We start from the raw sequence: 20,303 nt of genomic DNA, 5'->3' as shown, positions 1-20,303 counted from the left end.
GGAATACTGAAAAAATGGAGATGCAATACCGAATCCCGTACCGAAAATTTCGGTTTGGTTCGGGATGACATACCGAAAATTTCGGGAATTTTGGTTTGGGATCGAGATTTTTTCGGTTTGGTTTGGGATTTTTGGGATTTTTTTCCAGCCCTAGTTTTAACCATTTTAAGAACACTTCAAACGAGCCTAGAACTAAAGAGATTAAAATAAAAACGAATAAGGTGAGGAAAAAAGTGACTTCGTGCATGCATGCCATTAGAACTATCCGATCAAGTATTAAGAGATGCCTTGTCCCTCTGCAAAGGAACTTGGAAAAGTTTCATGCACGATAAGGATAGTATATGGAGACAGAGAATCAATCTTCCAAAGCATATTTATAATTAACAAATACTTCCCATCCCTTTACCATGCATGGGAATAGGATCCTCTCCTGAGCAAATGCTCGGGATCCTCATGACCAACCAACACGGACCGTTTGATTTTGATCCAATGACTACAAATAAAGAGCTCCCTAAAAGTTAAAATAATTATAGCCGTTGGATTAAAATCTAACGACCCATGTTGGTTGATCATGAGGATCCCGAACATTTACTCATGAGAGGATCCTATTCCATATGCATGCACTGTCAAGAAACCAACCTTTTCCACAGCCCCAGCACCACACCACCACTGCAGGCACCACACCAAGATTGATATCTAAAAAGCAGCACTGTACAATTTTAAAAAAATGCCGCGACAAACCTTCCTTTTTGGGCGGGTGTGTGTGCCATGACCAACCATAATATATATATATATATATATATATATATATAGGCTTTTTAGTTAAAATCGTATTTGAAATTGTGATAACCTTTTACTTTGATATTTGAGATTTAAAATTGATAGAACTGATCTTTGAGTTTGTTCATCATTAATCATTTTGATTTTTCTGTGACAAATCTTCGTTAAATAAGGATAAAATGACAAAAATACTCTTAATATTTATCAAATCATTTTGGCCCATTATTTATTAAACTGAGTGTAATTTTGTTATTTTGATCCTTATTTAACATAGATTTTTCAATGAAGGACCAAAATGATTGACGGTGGACAAACTCAGCGACCACTTCTATTGATTTCAAACCTGAGGGACCAAAGTGAGGAGTTACATCAATCTCAGACCATTTTAGCTAAAAAGTCGTGTGTGTGTATATATATATATATGTCGAAATGCTAAAGGGACTCTTTCAGAAATATAACTCTCTATGAACTCTTTGTCACCTCACAATTTAACGTCGGTTCTCGTATCAACGTTATAAAATATTATGTCAAAAAAAATAAGGTGACAACGCATCTATAAAGAGTCCCGCTGTTTCAAGAGTTCTCTTAACATTACTTTTATGTTAAATAAGGGCTTTCCGTGTAGATCTAGATATTCAAATCTCAAGTATCGAAGGTCTGGAACTCTGTCTGAAAAGTCCATGTTAGATTATGTTGGGGTTTTCAAGGTATTGGTTACAAGGTAGCTTATAGTCCTGTGTTCACCAACACCAATTGATCGGTTGCTATCACCAAATCACAAGCAAAAGACAACAACATCTTGTGCATACCAACCAACCCATTGTCCCTAAATCAATGCGGTTTCTATATTGTATGTCATTACAATCTAGAAAGACATAGAAATATTGTCTTGTTTAAGTATCCCGCTTATGACGTAATCAAATGATGAGCTAAATACAATCACATTACGATATATGTACATATAACATTTTTCCCCCAACAAATAAGGCTGGATTTTATCATTAAACAATTCTTTCCTTCCTGTTTGGTGTAGCATAGCTTTTCCACCGTTTAAAAAATCCATTTTTTTTCATAGTAAAAGCATTTCATGCATGCGTTTTTCCAGAACAAAAGCATTCTATGGGTTTTCCAAGCCAAGTTTGGGTCTTAATAGAAGTGCTTTTCGAATACTTTGGCAGAAGTTGAAAGACAACTTTTTAACTAAAGGGAACCAAATAAATCCCATTTGACTTGGTTTTTAAACATATGAATCCTCTCCCATGAAACTTTCAAATTTTGGCTTCCACAATACTGCATGGCTGGCGGCAATCTCCCTCTAGAATAGGGAGAGGAAACGCACCATTATCAATCAATGAATAGCAAATGACAACCTTTTGGGGACCAATGCATCATATATTATTGTAGTTGGACCATCCTATTATCTCTATGCCTCACAAAATCGATCATTCTCATCTCAAAAAATCGATCAACCACAACAACAAAACGTATCTCACTAAATGGGTCGGCTGTATAAATCTTAAATCGTTATTGCGTTCGGTTTCGCGTCAAGTCTTATGTTTTTCATATGAGTATAGAAAAAGTTGTAATAAAACATGCAATATGGAATGCCACTATCGCTACTTATTGTTTACAAGTAAAATGATGGCTCTTTCCATGGAATGGAGACTTTCAAGCAAATGGGAAAGCAATTGACGGTGTCCTAGAGTAGTTACTTGCCTTAACTTTCTCATGCTAATGTCACATGATCGGTTTGGAAACCCCAAACTTTCCTATCATGTTATATGTAAATCATTATCATTTACGAATGAGTAAATCAATATCCTTAAAATTTTAACTTTTGAATTATGAACATCGGGTTAAAATCGTAAGGAGAATCCTAGCGACATTCTCATATGGACATTCTCAGTTGTCTTTCTCATCTTATAATGCTCGATAATGATTTGAATCATCTATTTTCTAAGTCATAGTTTATTTTCTGAGTCATCTATGACTTAGAAAATAGATGGTTCAAATCATATTTACAAAAACTTTACTACACTTAAAATCATTCAATTATTTAAAAGTTATCTAATTAGACAGACAGATCATAATTTTCACTTAAACACTAAACTTTCGACAACTTCTATTAAAAAATTAAACTTTCAATTGACGATTTATGTGATTTTCTGCAAAGTGAATCTTTAAAATGTGAACAATAAATTGGACAGTTCTGTCAAGCAACGTTGCAAAATACTAAAAAAGCCCGAATGTGAAAGTTACTAATAACCCGTATACCGTAAATGCGTTAAACAATTCAAATCAAAGGGAAACTAATAAGAAAAAACAAAGGGGAATAAAAATTATTTTAGCTAAGACAAGAACTAATGGACATTGGACTGAAGGCAAGGCAGCAGTGTGGTGTCAGAATTTCTGGCATGACAGGCACAACCAACCGAAAGATTTTTCAGTGTAATCGTCACATGAGGTAGTACACTATATATTTTTATATAAATAGTGAGTTATATGTGTTAAAAGGTTAATAACTTCAAAATTAAAAATTTTCACTGCTTACATAAAAATACTTGATATACCATCCGTATTCTCATCACAACTAAAAATTTCTCGAACTATAGAGAGAAGACAATCTCACCAAACAATAAATAAGCAACCTATCCCACTTTCCCAGCCGATCAAATCCCAGACAATATGTTATTTGAATTTTGTTTTTTTTAATATTGCTGTTTAATGATATTTTATTTTACTTGTAAATGAAAGATTTTGAATTCGATTCTCGTTAACGATGAAGTTAAACTATATTAATATAGAAAAACCTATTGCTCATTATAAAATTTAGCTTACTTTATGACTTATTAATGTAAATAGTGTTGTTTGTTTAAAAAGAAAATATGTTATTTGAAATTTGATTCGGACACAGTTCGATCCATTGAGCACGGGACACGTGGGGATTTAGGGGTTGTTTGTTAAGTTTGGACCAATCAGATGATGAACATGTATGGGTTTACTGTGTGGTTTGATGCATGTGATTCGTACGTTTTGAATTCGAACTGCGTACTTGTGCGGGAGTATCTCCGTGACAGAGTCTTAACCGGTCAATCCTGCCGTAGCTCACCACATGTGGGCGACCACGTGGCGGACGTAAGGCTGCGGAACGTAGACCCCACTTAATAGTATTTTCCTTAAATTTGAACAATTATTTTACCTCTTTTTTTTTTCTTTTTTTTCCTTGATTAACCTACTTTATAATATATATATATATATAATTTTTTTTTTCAAATTTGAGCAACTAATTTTTCTTTCAATTACAATATCATTTGTCGTATGCCAGTAAGTACTTGATTTTGTGGTATTTCTCTTTACATTTAAATGAAAGGTCTAAGGAAAATGGTGTATTCTATTGGGAAATTGAGAGATTTTAATTGATTTATAAATCTATGAATTTTTATGGAATTTAATTGATTTGTAGAGATTTCAGGGAGTGTATTCAATTGAGATTTTGAGAGATTTTAATTTTTTTAATGAATCTAGGGGTACTCAATTAGAATTTTAAGTGATTATCTGAAATTCAATGTGTATTCAATCAAGATTTTAAAATAGTTTTTTAAAATCCTTAGAAATTTGGATGTATTCAATTATGATTTCAAAGAAGTTTATAACATTCCATGTGTATTCAATTAGAATTTGATTTTAAAGAATTTCAAAAAGTTAAGGAATTATAGGGAATTGAAGAGATTTTGTAGTGTATTTTAAGCATCCACAAATCTCCTATCTTCCCATGAGATTTCGAGGGAATTGAATAAAAAATTTATATGAAATTTCTACAAATCAATCAAACTCCATAAAAATCTTTTCAATTCGCAATTGAATACACCCCTGCATGTAAAATTTTGATTTAATTATCTCGAAATCTCATGAGTAGATGGGAGATACGTGGATATTTAAAATACACTACAAAATCTCTCAAATCCCCTCTAATTCCTCAGCTTTTTGAAATTCTTTAAAATCAAATTCTAATTGAATACAATTGAAATGCTATAAAATTCTTTAAAAATCTAATTGAATACACCCAGATTTTTAAGGATTTTAATAAACTATCTTAAAATCCTGATTGAATACCCCTAGATCATTAAAGATTTCTAAGGATTTTAATAAACTATCTTACAATCCTGATTAAATACATATTGAATGTCAGATGATCATTTAAAATCCTGATTGAATATCTCTAGATTTATTAAAAGAATTAAAACCCCTCAAAATCCTAATTGAATACATCTCCTATCACAAAAGATGAATTTAAATGATATTATTACTAATTTATTATGAAACTAAGTTTAGTTTTTTAAATATAAATAATATCGTTTATTAAAAATAAAAAATAAATAGAAATAACATTTGTGGTATGTGCTCGTAAATATGGAGTTACTTGAGCACAGTTTACCGGTCACACTTCCCACGGGCTTTAAACTGAACTTAGTAGTGCTACCATGTAACTGCACCCACACCTGCTCCTGTACTGCCGCAATCAACACTCAACTAATCTAACGGCCCACACTCAGTCATTCTCTCTTCTATATTCCTCTGTTTCTGAACCCACTTTCACTCCTCACAGCTTTTAGCACACTCCCTCTGAAGAAAGTTAGGCACACCCTCTGTGACTCGTTTCTTCTCACAGATAGTCACCACTTTCTCTTTGCTCTATAGACAGAGAGAGAGAGAGAGAGAGAGAGAACTTGCTTGCTTCTTTAAACAGAGAAGGAAACTACCATTTTCAACCCAAGCCAAGACATGGGTTTTGCAGTTCTTCTCTTCCCCTTCCTGATTTTCTTCACAAACCCGTTATGGGTTTGTGGAAACGCAGAGCTAAAAGCACTTTTGGACATGAAAGCGCTTTTGGACCCGCAAGGCTTGTACCTTTCTTCTTGGACAGTTAATGGCGACCCCTGCGACGGGTCCTTTGAGGGAATAGGGTGCAATAAGGCGGGTCAAGTCGCCAACATTTCGCTGCAGGGAAAGAGGCTCTCTGGGAAGCTCTCTCCCGCCATTGCACAGCTCAAGCATCTGACGGGGATTTACATGCATTACAACTCTCTTCAAGGAGAGATTCCAAGGGAGATTGCTAACTTGACGGAGCTGACTGACTTGTATTTGAATGTGAATAATCTCTCCGGAGTTATTCCTCCCGAGATCGGAAGCATGAGCAGCTTGCAAGGTTAGCTGAATTTTTTATGAAAGACTTTGGTTTTTATTATTTCGTTCAAGTTAATCTGAATGATTTAGGGCTAGTTTTGGACTGCTTATGTAAGAATCACTTTTAGCAGAAGTAATTTTATTATAAATATGTGTTAGAGAATTATTATTGGCAGTCCAAAAATCTCATTCTACACGCCAAACTTTCTATATTTGAAAAGAAAAATACACCTATAACAACGAGTGTAGAATAAGATTTTTGGAGTGTCAATAACACTTTCCAATTTTTATTGAAAATAAACACTAGGAATATCATTCATGAAAACCTCTTGGATTGGAAGTGCTTCCTGGAAAAGCACTTGGAAGTACTTCGTGAAGCTTGTCCAAAAAGCGCTTGTACAACCCAGTTTCTGTCAAACGTCATCGTAAGCACTTACTATATGTTGGCTGTTTTAAGTGCTTGCTGTTTCCCAAATGACTTTTTAGTAAAGTACCAAACTTGTTAAATTTCCTCATTTGTATTGTACCAGTTAATGTTCTGCTTAACTGGGCTTTGCGTTTTGCTTTTCAGTTTTGCAACTTTGCTATAATCAGCTCACCGGAAGCATTCCCACACAGCTGGGATCTTTGAAAAACCTGAGCGTTCTTGCTCTGCAATCTAATCAATTAACCGGCGCAATACCGGCTAGTTTGGGGGACCTAGAAATGTTGATGAGACTGGATTTGAGTGTCAATCATCTTTTCGGTTCTATTCCCACAAAACTTGCTGATGCGCCGGTGCTTGAAGTTCTAGACGTTCGGAATAATACCCTATCCGGCAATGTACCTCTTGGTAAGAACAGTCTAACATCTCAAATTCGATCTTTCGAATAAGAAAAATGTTGAAAATACTAAAACCCTTGATCAATTTCAGCCTTGAAGAGACTTAATGAAGGATTCTCTTATGAAAACAATCTGGGATTATGTGGAGCTGGATTCATGTCCTTAACCGCCTGCACTACTTCCGGTCATCTCAACACGAGTCGACCTGAGCCCTTTAGAGCCGGTGTGCCAACAAGAGACATCCCGGAGACTGCACATGTGCCTTTGCCCTGCAACCAAACTCGTTGCTCGAATTTGTCAAAATCCCATCAAGCCTCTGTTGCTGTAGTTGTTGGTCTCATTGTAGTAACTATTGCATTGTCAGGTGTGGGGTTTCTATTCTTTGCCCAACACCGGCGCAGGAAACAGAAGCTTGGTAACTCATTTGATACAGCTGATGGCCGTCTTAGTACTGATGAGGCCAAGGGCAATGGAGTTTACAGGAAGAATGGATCTCCTCTCATCAGCCTTGAGTATGCCAACGGCTGGGATCCTTTAGCTGATGGGAGGAATTTAAGCGCGTTTGCACAAGAAGTGTTCCAAAGCTTTAGATTCAATTTGGAAGAGGTGGAGACGGCTACTCAGTATTTCTCAGAGGTGAATTTATTGGGTAAGAGTAACTTCTCTGCAACATATAAAGGAATACTACGAGATGGGTCTGTTGTTTCTATTAAGAGCATTGGCAAATCATGCTGCAAGACGGAGGAATCTGAGTTCTTGAAGGGATTGAACATGTTAACCTCGTTGAGGCATGAAAATTTGGTGAGCTTGAGAGGGTTCTGTTGCTCAAAGGGCCGCGGAGAATGCTTCCTCATTTATGATTTCGTTCCTAATGGAAATTTGCTGCAGTATCTTGATGTCCAGGACGGCGACAGCCATGTTCTTGAATGGACTACTAGGGTTTCTATTGTGAAGGGCATTGCTAAAGGTCAGTATATGTTGCGGTTTTTAGCTTATGCTACTAAAATTCCAAAAATGTTATCGTTACAGTCAGTTTCTGAATTATCTATACTGAGTTTTGTTCTTTTAATCAGGTCTGTCTTATTTACATGGATACAAGCCAAACAAACCTGCCCTTGTTCACCAAAACATCTCAGCTGAAAAGGTGCAGATCGACCAGCGATACAGCCCCTTGCTCTCAGATCCTGGCCTGCACAAACTTCTCACCAATGATGTTGTTTTCTCTGCGCTCAAGGCCAGTGCTGCCATGGGATACCTAGCTCCCGAGTACACCACCACAGGGCGGTTCACAGAGAAAAGTGACGTCTATGCATTTGGGGTGCTTGTTCTCCAAATTCTATCAGGGAAGCGGAAAGTCACCAGCTCAATGCGCCTTGGTGCTGAGTCGGGTAGATTCCAAGATTTCATTGACCAAAACCTCAAAGGCAGGTTCTTTGAGTACGAAGCGTCCAAGCTTGCAAAGACTGCTCTGCTCTGCACCCACGAGTCTCCAATTGAGAGACCCTCCATGGAAGAAGTTGTTCAGGAGTTGAGTAATTGTAGCAGTTGTGTCTGATTCCTGGGTGCTGTCTTTTTTGTTCAACCATTGCCTCAGTAGTATTCAGACTGGTAATGGTTAGCTAAAAACTAACTGCTAACTTAGGATGTAATTCTAAGATTTTTATGTTGTAATATTCTGTGACTTTTTCTTGAGGACCAAGCTTTGTTGTGAAGTTGAACCATTGTTTAATGCAGCTTTCTATTAGCCTTTAGTATTTTTTATATTTTGACAAAGCAAAGTTCTAATCTAATCTAATTTACCAGAAGGGAATTTGAACTTGGGTGTACCGGGGGACCGGCACACTATCCTTACCAACTAGCTGAACCGGCATTTGTTGAGATTGGATATGACGAGGGATTTACTCCTTTTTTTTTTGCACCTATTAGAGGTGGGTGTGCAAGTTTAGGGAGGAGATTGGCTACTATCACATTCAAGTTAGAACATACCCACAAATTCAAGCTGGAAAGACTTACGCGTGACGCCTAACTATTAGCCGCTATCAATATGGATTTACGCAGAAATTTACAAATCACGCACTAACGAGAATTGCTGGCAGCACGGAGTGAACATGGATTGAGAGTTAACCGCATGCACGCCCTTTCCAACAGAATCAACCCTTGTTGACAGGGATTTACTTATTTAATCACATAGTTTGATTGCATATTTGTTTTTTTATTACTTACATCGGCGGTGATCTATTGGCCTGCAAATCAGGAGATCAGTTTGAAGGATCTGTCTGTCTCCAAATCATTGAGAAAGTAAGGATTGTTGTGAATTTGGCGTTGCAAATAATTCAGAGGCAATCTTCCTTCAAATGAAATGTAAACCCACTTTAACATGTCAACAAAGAGGGGCTAAATTATAAGTTTCTTGCACATGAACTATCATATAGGGACATTATTATGTCAGTAAATTTAATTAAATTAATTTGTCTGGCTAAAGGTGTGGCAGATTATCTAGGTAACTATGATTAGGCTTTTATTACTATTTAATTGCCAAATTGTTCATACTTTAAACTTTGGATTCTCACCCTAGACACCCTAGTGTCTATAGAACTATATGGGCTTCAGACTGAAGGTAGCTGAAGTTTTTGGGGTTGAAGAAGCTGCAGAACCCATAAATAATCCCACAGTTCAGCTTCCAAAGTGCGCTCTTTTTTCCTTTCGAGAAGTAACATTTTTAAAGCAGAAAAAGGTTCCATGCCAACCCAAGGGAAGGCAAAATAACCCAAGACATATTGAGAAATTGAGAAACACAAAAGCCAGCCCAATAAGCAAACAAACAAAACAAATAAACTAAAATTACACTCTAATCCCTATCCCTCCAAACGCAGAGAACAAGACCGAGTGGCAAATTCGATCAAGGCATAGGAGCACAAAAATTACTGTTGAATTCCACATCGATCGTAGTAAAAGATAAATAATAGTTTAAATATCTTAACCTCATTTTAACTAACACTGAGACCTTTTGTGATAAAACCCCACACCTGACGGATTGTGCAAGTGGTAATTAACAAGTTATGGACAATATCGGTGTTGTTGGAAGTGGGCTGTATGACCCGTCTCTTTGATAATTTTACATGGTATCAAAGTTAGGAAGCGAGCCCATAATGTACTGCCACATGATGGGTGGGTCCCATTGGCCTCGCGTGTAGGGTGAGTCCCCTTAGCTCCATGTGGTTGTCGATGTGTGGATCTCCCATATGTAACCCCTAATTGGGTCCCATGTGAGGAGGCGTGTTGAATCTCGCATCGGTCGTAGTGAAAGATAAGTAATAGTTTAAATATCCTAACCCCATTCTAACTAACATTGAGATATTTTATAATAAAACCCCACACCTGACAGATTGTGCATGTGGTAATTACCAAGTTGGGAACAATATCGGTGTTGTTGGAAGTGGGCCATACGGCCCGTCTCTTTGATAATTCTACAATTACAAACCCGCAAACGAAAGCAAACCACAACCAGATTTTGTCACCGAAACACCGAACCTTGTAGTTTGAGCATGTAATTAATTACATGATTGGTTGTAAAGAAGATAATTTAAATGGGTGAGAGATGCATCATCACATTCTATATTAAGGTCCAATTAAGCACTCTTTAAATGCTCATGTTAGTAAGGAAGACCCCACCGCAACGAGAGTAACAACCTATGTTGAGGTCAAATTAGGCACGCCCTAAGTCTTCTAAGGAAAACCCCGCCCCAACGAGAGTAACAACCTTGAAAGACAAAAGTTATGAAGGAAGCCAATGAATTTGAATTAACCACCTTTCTAGTAGTAAATTTCCCTATATTACATATAAAAATAATAAATTTGAAGAAGCTTGTTATGATAAGTAAATTATGACGACAGAAATAGAGTTAGAGAATTTGAGTTGGCTAGAAGTGGATGCAAATATTATCACAAGGCTGGAGGCTAGCCCTTGCAACCTGTTTTTGTCCTCAGAAATCCAACAGAAAGATTCAGATCCGATCAATATGTTTCCCTAGCAAACTCCAGGGATAACTAATTAAGGAACCAGGCCAACCAGGTACACAATTTTAATCTATCTTGTGCATTATAACATGTACTATTATTAATTTGTCTAGTTTTTCTTATGTAAGTGAACATATTTGTCATATATATGGCCGTTTCAAACTTCTTTTGAAAGAACTAAGCGTACTTTAGTAGGGCCGGCCTTGAGGCAGGGCGAACGTGGCGATCGTTGAGGGGCACCAAAAATTAGTTAACAAATCTATGTACATGGCAACAGTGATGGGAAAAGAGCGAACCAGGAGGGCAGCCTGAGAGAAAAGAAGAAGACAAACTGCTTTTTAATTCTTGACCAAACGGTGTCGTCACATCTAGGCAATTAAGACGTAGGCTATTTGTGACATTCTGTTTGTTATACATGACCATTTGAAACTGCTTTTCAAAGAGCTAAAATTATTTTATGATCACACAAAAATCTTTTGACTACACTTTTAGCATGAATAAGTCGAGCTAAAACTGCTTTCAAAAGAGCTAAAAATATCATTCTTACATGTTATCTTCAAATAATTCAAAATATCAATGATAAAGATGGAGATTGTTTAAAGAATCGAACCACTTGTCACTTGCCAGGAATTTTTTCTTTCAACTCTTCGTAAACGTGATTGGATTCCAAGAAAACCACAAGATAATAAGGAAACCGTGCGGCTAAGATTCGTAAGAAGGTGATGGGAAAAATGGATATACATCGAGGGGAGTCGGGACAAAATCTGCATGGGCCAACTGATATTTTCAAGCTATTAATTCACAATGTTTAGAGAATGTGTTTTGAAGATTTACAACTTTAAATTTAATTGATCATCTATTAATAATCATAATATATGTAACTATTACATGTAACATCACTTGATATATACATTTCAGATATTACATATATATAAGAATCTCCAAAACTCCCAAAAATAACTAACAATGTCTAATATTCTAATATTGCTTCATTTGTTGTTTGAGAGAAGCAATTAACAGAAGGAAAACTTAATCTTCTCTTAATTAATTAATTAACCCTAAGCTGCAATCCCTTTCCCATGTGGAACCGATGATCTAACCCTAAACACATGCTCTTCACCTGTGCATTTATCAATCTTGACAACCCAATGGTTCTTATTTCCAATCATTTTTGCATTATTACTTTCTGCTGCAATTCTTGTCACCAGCAACCCTCCTCCGATGGGCAACAACTGAGTCCTTGATCCGCCGGACCTCCACGACCCTTTTCCGAAAGCGTTATGCCCCACAACAATAGCTCCGTTTTGCTTCCTCCCCATCTGCACCGCTCTAAGAACTGCCTCGTGGTTCTTGAGGTTGCAATCGATGAGCACGAAATCCGCCTCCTTGTAGTAATTTGAAAGAAGATTTTGAGCTTCTCCAATAACAAACTCAACGTGACAAACGTTGACGCCGAGGATTTTCTCAGACAAGTGTAATTCTTCGTTACCGCGAAGAATGCATACAACTCTGCTGCCAGTTTGTTGAGCAGCCACAGCAAGGGCTAGGGTATTGGAGTCGGCAGCTCCAGCGCACGCAACAACCATTAGCTGCGCATTGTTGCCTGCTGCTAGGGCTGAAATGAACTCGATCACATCTGGCTCGTTTCCGTTCTGGCCCTGAATTAAAACAAAACAAAAAACCAGCTAGTTAGAAACGACCAAATTAAACAGAAAAATCAAGCATGAATTAAACAAAATGGAACGATCGAAAAAAAACCGTTAAGTGATTGAAGAAAAAAATTATGAAAGGATACTCACCATTTTTAGGGCTTTGAGGTAGGCTTTTGTGGCATTCTCAGCAGACCAGCAAGCCATGTTTGTTCTTTGAAAATGTAATTGTGAATAAATCTGTAGCTTTCTTTTTCTCTCAAATCTCAACGTTTAGCTTCAAGTTTGCTTTGGATAGAACATGGAAGGACTGGCATATATAGGGAAAAGCGTGGAAGGACTGACATATATAGGGGGCAGTACTGCCCGGAATGCTTTCTTATTACGGACAGTGGCAATCCAACTGGCCATGTTAGAAGATGTTTAAATCAAAATTTAACAAGTACCAACTAGGATAGTAGGATTATATATAAAATTGTTGTCCTTTTAGTACTAGTTTGTCTGGAAAAACTAGGGCTAAACCATGTTAGTGTGCGTGCATTAGTTATTTAGTGTTACACACTTTTTCTCTGATAAAATGTAAATTAGTTACTTTCAAGCGTAAGTGCTTATAAATTCACTGTAAGGTATGACTCTCGCCTTTTAGTATAATTTGAAAAAAGTTACAAAATGTAGGAAATAAACTATCAAATTTTCCGCTTGCTTAATAAACTGAAAGAGAAAAAGGAAATTATTAACAAGATATGAATAGGATCTTAGGAATCGGATACTTAATCTTCCCGGTTGAAATATATAGAGCTTGCTTAGTTAATTATTAAATAATTAGATGAGTTTCCAGGAGGCAACTCATTAACGTTCAACTAAACATCTTAATACTTTTAGAGGAAGTATCTTAATATTTGATACCAAAAATAAAATTAAACTTGCACGATGCCAATTATTTGTCTCCAAATAATCATTGATTAGCTGTGATGCCTTATATCTTAGAGACAACATAAGTTGAATATTACATATAATATATAGGAGGAGGAGAGCCCCATGTTATCCGAGGTAGAAAACCAACAAGTTTGGAAGTCCTCAATTTGCAAATTAATCTTGGGTTTAAATTAACATTTTTTAGCTATCAACTTGTACACTACGCATAATTGGGATTATTTTCGGATCTTTGTGTTTGGAACCGATGAATTCGGAGATCCAGACCACTCATTTTGATTATGCAATCCTCGTTATAGTTCATTCCATTAGCCCACCTCACACAAACTAATAGTCTAGTTGGTCTCCGAATTCTTAAGCTCCAAACATATATACAAATCCAAAGAGGATCTAGACTCCACTACATAGACACATGCTGTCTTGTTGTGTACGGGGGTGTACATACGTACGAGCTACAATATTATTGACCAAAGGTTTTCCAGTTTAACTTAATTTATTAATTTATGCATTTTTTAATCGTTTTGCTATGGTATTAGAGGTGCTTTGAAAATGTATTTTCTAAACTTAATATTATTAGCACATATAAACAAATATGTGGTTAATTAATCATAAATATATAACGCAAGAGGTCTCGTCCTTGCCTCCAGAAATGACAACACAGATCTGGATCCGATCAAGTTGTTTCCCAAACAAGCACATTCATAACAGAGCAACGCAACACATAAATTTTCATGTCTCGTGGTCCATCTCTTGCAGTGTAAGTCTGTAAGATGCTCCATCTTTTCCAGTTCTGGTAGAGTGATCAGACGACAGAGACGATGCATGAACGAATACGTATGTGTGGTCGAACCAATTTGACCTAATTTTTTAATTGTTGTTGTCGTTTTTATCATTGGCTTTTAGGAAAATGAAACTTATAGGTGTATCGGGAACACTTGTTGCACAGTGTATTATTTTGTTTTATATACGTTTTATAATATGAATGAATGATATAGTTAATATGTTTCACTCTTACAGTATATCAATTCAAAACAAATATACACATATCATTTGAGTGAAATAATAACATAATAGAACGGAATTTCGGTTATAACGTATAATTTATGGGTAGAAGCTCGTGTAGGACATAATATGGAGCATGTAATGAGAAAGTGGGAGTATTGATCAGACAGTGATGGGAAATGAGTACGATTCCCTCCCTTCTAAATTTCCTCCCCTTTCTTATCTTCCTCTCTCATTTTTTTATGTGTCTCTCTCTGTGTAAAAAAATCAACACAAGATATTGACATAGTATAATCGTGACCATTAAAATAAAATGAGAGAAAAGAAAATTAGGACAAATTGAAAATGACAGAATCCCACTCCAACAAGCAACGGGGAAGCATGGTGGAAACAAGGTGTGGGTCGAAGGTTTTTTGGTTGGATTTGTGCAATCTTGGAAGGGGACATTAAATGTGTGGTACCTTCAAAATTTTACCATGTCTACTTCATTGTCTTTGACTCTTTGCTTCTCAATCTTAAAAGTTCGAAAAATGAGAAAGAAAAAAGATTACAAGAACACTTTACGCGTATAATGTTCTTGTAAATACATGTATTCCAACACGTCTAGGGACTGTGGAGTATGAAGGGATCTTCTATATACGCATATTTGCAATGTTTTTCTCTTGTAAGTTCATGTACAAAGTATGCATTGCATACGCATTTCGAGTCCGTGTGGTTTTCTATTTGGAGAGACTGATCGATTCACGACACACCAGAACAAGTATCGGTTTTGAATTTAAAAATTTGTGGAACCATAATTATGATATCATGGTAGACAACTACTAAACTCTAAAAGTTTAAAATTATTAAGAAACGAACCAACAATGCATATCAAACTAACATCTATAATATGTAACGTGTGATTTATACATTATATGCTCAGTGGCGCCGGCCTCCCCCTCACCGGCACCCACGTCAGAACCGCTCTCTTCCACCTTAAATCTCAGTACCCGCAACTACTTTTTTTTTTTTTTTCTCTCTTCTCTGCCTCCATTTTGACGCCTAAGGTCTGAATTTTTTTTTTTTTTTTTTTTTTTTGGGGTTAAATATCATATGCACAGCGGGTGGAGGTGAGAGGGTGGCTTGGTCGAATGCACCGTGGAGGTGCATGGTGATTTGAAACCCTTAAATAAATCATTGATTTTAATCAGCGAACCAGTAGTTGAAGATGAATTCCAAGCCTGTATTCTACACGGTAATCTTGGAATCGACTCCTGGCGCTGGTGGATTGCACGATAGTGGACAAGCCACAATTGAAATGACTTTGTAAGTATTTCCGGCTTCTAAAAAGATGGACTGTCCTGACGAAGCCACCAACTGGTCTGTTTTAAAGAAAAGAAAAACAATTAAATCATTGATTTGTTTCCAAGATTTGAAGCCCACTAGAACTTCTTGTTAGATGATTGAAGCCCAATATCCATTTACATGTGTTTAACTCTAAGTCCAGCCCAATATACTATTCTCTACGGATAAATACTCTCTTATCCAAAAAGCCCAATCGTACAGAAGTCGGTCGCTCTTCCCTAACCGTATAAATATTCCTCGGCGGTCGTCGTCCGTCGGCAAACCCAAGAACCTACACAGTCCAGTCCAATCCATTCCAGATGGGCAATTCGTGCTGCTTCTTCTGTACCTGCATAGACCAAGCGAGCATAGGCATCTTGGAGAGGTGGGGCCGTTTCGAGAGGCTCGCCGAACCCGGTTTCCACCTCCTGAACCCGTTGGTCGGTCAATGGGTCGCCGGCATCCTCTCCACCAGGATCGCTTCTCTCGACGTCCGCATCGAGACCAAAACCAAGGTAATTCTTATCATCCCTTTGAAATGCATACAGCACAAGCAAGAATTTTGAGTAAATTGTAAATTTTTTGTTGGTGTTTGGATTGAAATTTTGTGCAATTTTGGGCAGGATAATGTGTTTGTGCAATTGGTCTGCTCAATTCAATACAGGGTGGTGAAAGAGAATGCTGATGATGCGTTTTATGAGCTGCAAAACCCCAAAGAGCAGATTCAAGCTTATGTCTTTGATGGTATTTTCCTATATTGGCTAATTGGGTTTTTAATTTTTACGCGAATAATTGAATTGAATTGTGTAGTGGTTCGAGCTCTGGTTCCGAGAATGACGCTGGACGAGCTCTTTGAGCAGAAGGGTGAGGTTGCTAAAGCCGTGTTGGAGGAGCTTGAGAAGGTAACATATGAAATGATTTGTTGAAGTGTTTACTGTATTCGTGATCGTTTTGACGGTAGGATGCTTGATTGTTACTATTTTATCGTTGCAATGCTTTGAATTGAATGAGTTTGAGTTCAATTGGATTGTTGTGATTGCTTCTCAGCTGTTTGTTTTGAGCGAAATGTTGTTGTTTATTGTTATGTTTCCTTCTATCTGAAACTTGTATAACAAGAAATGTTTTGTTTTACATGATTTCTTACTTTGTATGCTGAAATTGCTGATCAGGTTATGAGAGGATATGGATACAGCATAGAGCACATACTGATGGTTGACATTATACCTGACGCCTCTGTCCGCAAGGCAATGAATGAGATCAATGCAGGTACAATTTTCTCTGATTCGTTCCCTGATTTTACACATGCAATTGTTTGTGCTTGTAGTTGCGGTAGGAAAAGACATGTTTTGGGAGTTAGTATATTGTTGGAACATGAGTCTCCGTTAGCCCCAGGTTTTGAGAACAAACATTTTGGAATGGTTATGTGCTATGGTTTACTCAGTTGCGTCTCTTCTGATTTTTGTACAGAAGTGTATGATACTAGCGACATTCTGACAAGATATTCTTATGACGTATCTGGCCTCATAATGTTTAGATTCTGCTGTTATGTTAAGCTGTAAATTAATTTGAGTTTGCTTCGTGAAAGTACTTTATATGTTGGAGCGAACAAACGTTGCTTTTCTTAAAATTTGGAACATTTTCTCCTAGATTCCTAGACTCGAGGTCATCTTAGAAGCTGAACTTATTTATCATATATTCCTGGTTATCTCGAAATGTTGAATTTCGCACACTGATCAGTAGTTTGCAGTCTTTATATATGTTTATGGCTTGTAAATTTACTAAATAATGGAGCATCTGTACTGCAGCTCAAAGGCTCCAGCTAGCCAATGTATACAAAGGAGAAGCAGAGAAGGTGCTTCAGGTGAAAAGGGCAGAAGCTGAAGCCGAGGCCAAGTACCTTGGCGGAGTTGGTGTTGCCAGGCAGAGGCAGGCAATCACCGATGGATTAAGAGAGAACATCTTGAATTTCTCAGGCAAGGTGGAAGGCACCTCGTCAAAGGAGGTGATGGATCTGATCATGATCACTCAGTACTTTGACACAATCAAAGACCTCGGGAACTCATCGAAAAACACTACAGTTTTTATACCCCACGGTCCGGGACACGTTAGGGACATCGGTGATCAAATACGCAACGGACTAATGGAGGCATCTAGTGCTCAGCTCAACGCCGAGTAAATACGCTCGTTTGGAGAAATTCTTGGTCACAATACTTTTTTTTTTATCGAATTCGAGATGACGCGAACAGGTTAGGGTTGTTACATAAGATATAGTTTATGCAATTCGATTCGTTTAATTTTGTTTGCATTTCTTTTGGAATGAAGAACATGGTATAGACTTACACCATGTCGACTCTGTGTGTATATAAAGAAATAGTAATACAGCCCAATATATATAGGTCTGAATATATATAGGTCTGAATAAAGCTATTATTTTGAATGAATGTTATTAGGGATTGTTATTTGTTGAGTCCGGATCCTCTTTGTGAGGATTCGGGGATTCGTGAATTGTATTCATTCATCGTACATTCAGCGATTAGAAATCATTTTAAAGATTTTTATTTAAAAATAAACATAAACAATATGTGATAGAAACTTGACAGTACAATATATGATGAACGGATATGATTTACGGATTCTTAAGTTCTTCACCAAGAAGATCCGGAGAGGATCCTAATGGTTATTTGTTCTTAATTATTGATTTAGACCACGTTTTATTTTCTGTCAGGAGTTAACAAAGTGGGCTTTGTCATGGGCCCACGGGAACAATGGTCCATTGTAGTCTGGACTAGCTCATTGGATTCGGTTGGGTCTCAAGTTGCACCCGAAGGCCCAAATCCAATATTTATCATGAATTGTTTTTATGGAGATGTAGGGTAAATTATTGGGAGTGATTCTCAAATGTCACGTTACGGCGTTATGAATCTACGTTTTATTATACGTTACACAACAATATTGATATATTACGAGCAATATTGTATTAAAAATACATGTGATAACATGAATTGATTGGTAGCATCACTCAACAGTGTGACAAATTCATTGAAACTCCCGCAAAGGTTTTTTTTTTATTTTTTTTATTTATTATTTTTTAATTGAAACTATTACAAAAATTTAAGAAATAGGGTAATTTTGAACCTGAGAAACACGGATAAGAACTTACTGTATCTAATAAGATATTTGACCACATGCAGAAGCACAGATGCTATGCTTGGCAATTGGTAATTGGTATGGAATGTAATGATATATAGCACAAAATTCAAAGATGGAATTGTGTAGAACAAATGGGTGGCATACTAGCATTACAAATACGACGGCCCTATTCTATCTTGTAGACCTTACTCGACCTAAAACATTATATTTTGGCTCCACACAAATGTTGTGTCGTAGGGCAGGCCATAAGCAAAGAAAAAGTTAACCTAAAGTTTAATACTTAATCAACCTACTAATTATAAAAAGCGTTACCGTTAAACGTGGACCAATTAGTAAAAAACATAAAGTAAAATAATACGTTTTAGGTGGCCAACTTTGCATCGTACAAAAATGTAATCATAAAAATGAAGGGAATATTTAGGGGAGGATTTTTGGTAATGATATTGTATGATGACCATTAGGCTGAGATTAGATAATTGGAGATTTTGATTTGATGGGAGTGCACTTAATTTGTTTTCTTCGTTTCTGGTATTTACTTAATGACAATAAATTATAATGACACAGGTGAGTCTGGTAGGATGGATTTTTCTAACTTTTAAGGCTCAACGTGTCGAGCAATTATACAGCATTTTGAAATGCGGTCACGTGACGTTATTATTTTTCTCAAGTTATAATATGTAAATTAAATTAATACTTAAAATGAGAGATATCAACTATGTCCAAATTTATTATAACATGAAAAATAATACAACCTGTAACTCGTGTTCTCGATAATCATAACACTTTCTCAAAAGAAGGGACAATCTTAGTTATCTTACCCTTATATTTAGGCCACCTCTTTTTAATTTATGTCATTTGATCATCTTCAATTCATTCGATTCGATGATCAAATAACATTTTTTTTATCTGATGTTGTTAAATTCAAATTTGTGGTTAGATTTTGGGTTTTCAAACAAGAATAACAAAAAAGTTTTCACTCAAAAGAAATAATCTCTTTCCAATTTAGCCACTTGGTAGGAGAAACCTTCCTGGAGGGATGCCTCTTGTAACAAAGTCAAACGAAAAAGGGACAAAAGTGCACAAATTAGGATACAATGGGAAAGAAATAGCAAGAGCCTAATAAGACTACTAGTGAGTCCTTATGCACATCCAATCATTTTCAAAATGCTAGGCTCCATGTATGCTAGTGGTTGTGAGCCGTTAATGTATGTGAGTTCTGATATGCATGCGTCAACAATTCAAGTCACATGCATGTCTGCTATACATCAATAACTCCCAATCACTTGTAGGTACCATTTCGCTACTCTAATAAAGTGGATAGGTTCACAGTCATTAAAATCAAAACTCAAGGACCACAACATTTGGAAATCTTTTTATTCACCACCTTTAAATGATGGTGATGTTCACCACCTTATTTATCACTGTTGAATGAGTTAAATTTTC

General features: G+C 36.6%; 3 protein-coding genes across 3 annotated transcripts; 2 read left to right on the top strand and 1 right to left on the bottom strand.

The window, feature by feature from the left end:
- Positions 1–5,378: 5,378 nt before the first annotated feature.
- LOC103962004 (somatic embryogenesis receptor kinase 2) lies at positions 5,379–8,537 on the top strand. The gene is made up of 4 exons (XM_048564989.1): positions 5,379–5,986; positions 6,536–6,796; positions 6,878–7,753; positions 7,860–8,537. The coding sequence occupies exons 1-4, from the start codon at positions 5,563–5,565 to the stop codon at positions 8,339–8,341; spliced, it is 2,043 nt and encodes a 680-aa protein (XP_048420946.1). The 5' UTR covers positions 5,379–5,562; the 3' UTR covers positions 8,342–8,537.
- A 3,190-nt stretch (positions 8,538–11,727) lies between these two features.
- LOC103962005 lies at positions 11,728–12,733 on the bottom strand. Its single transcript, XM_009374662.2, has 2 exons — positions 12,603–12,733; positions 11,728–12,461 (listed from the first exon to the last, which is right to left on the bottom strand). The coding sequence occupies exons 1-2, from the start codon at positions 12,657–12,659 to the stop codon at positions 11,862–11,864; spliced, it is 657 nt and encodes a 218-aa protein (XP_009372937.1). The 5' UTR covers positions 12,660–12,733; the 3' UTR covers positions 11,728–11,861.
- A 3,194-nt stretch (positions 12,734–15,927) lies between these two features.
- LOC103961978 (hypersensitive-induced response protein 4) lies at positions 15,928–18,151 on the top strand. Its single transcript, XM_009374634.3, has 5 exons — positions 15,928–16,225; positions 16,334–16,454; positions 16,521–16,612; positions 16,880–16,976; positions 17,516–18,151. The coding sequence occupies exons 1-5, from the start codon at positions 16,031–16,033 to the stop codon at positions 17,884–17,886; spliced, it is 876 nt and encodes a 291-aa protein (XP_009372909.1). The 5' UTR covers positions 15,928–16,030; the 3' UTR covers positions 17,887–18,151.
- The last annotated feature ends 2,152 nt before the right edge of the window (positions 18,152–20,303 follow it).

The sequence above is a fragment of a genome, unplaced genomic scaffold (genome assembly GCF_019419815.1).
Source record: "Pyrus x bretschneideri cultivar Hongxiangsu unplaced genomic scaffold, Pyrus_bretschneideri_v1 Contig4, whole genome shotgun sequence".
In the NCBI taxonomy this organism is placed as follows: Eukaryota; Viridiplantae; Streptophyta; class Magnoliopsida; order Rosales; family Rosaceae; genus Pyrus; species Pyrus x bretschneideri.
The sequence above is the reverse complement of the archived record's forward strand: the minus strand, read 5'-3'. Positions and strand labels throughout refer to the sequence as shown.

What these genes read in the sequence shown, in the direction of transcription:
- LOC103962005 (XM_009374662.2), bottom strand. Translation starts at nt 12,659, where the DNA reads ATGGCTTGCTGGTCTGCTGAGAATGCCACAAAAGCCTACCTCAAAGCC. An exon ending in ACCTCAAAGCCCTAAAAATG is followed by an intron (nt 12,462 to 12,602) that starts GTGAGTATCCTT and finishes GTTTTAATTCAG; the next exon opens with GGCCAGAACGGAAACGAGCC.
- LOC103962004 (XM_048564989.1), top strand. Translation starts at nt 5,563, where the DNA reads ATGGGTTTTGCAGTTCTTCTCTTCCCCTTCCTGATTTTCTTCACAAAC. An exon ending in AAGCATGAGCAGCTTGCAAG is followed by an intron (nt 5,987 to 6,535) that starts GTTAGCTGAATT and finishes TTTGCTTTTCAG; the next exon opens with TTTTGCAACTTTGCTATAAT. An exon ending in TGTGAAGGGCATTGCTAAAG is followed by an intron (nt 7,754 to 7,859) that starts GTCAGTATATGT and finishes TCTTTTAATCAG; the next exon opens with GTCTGTCTTATTTACATGGA.
- LOC103961978 (XM_009374634.3), top strand. Translation starts at nt 16,031, where the DNA reads ATGGGCAATTCGTGCTGCTTCTTCTGTACCTGCATAGACCAAGCGAGC. An exon ending in TGTTGGAGGAGCTTGAGAAG is followed by an intron (nt 16,613 to 16,879) that starts GTAACATATGAA and finishes ATTGCTGATCAG; the next exon opens with GTTATGAGAGGATATGGATA. An exon ending in AATGAATGAGATCAATGCAG is followed by an intron (nt 16,977 to 17,515) that starts GTACAATTTTCT and finishes TCTGTACTGCAG; the next exon opens with CTCAAAGGCTCCAGCTAGCC.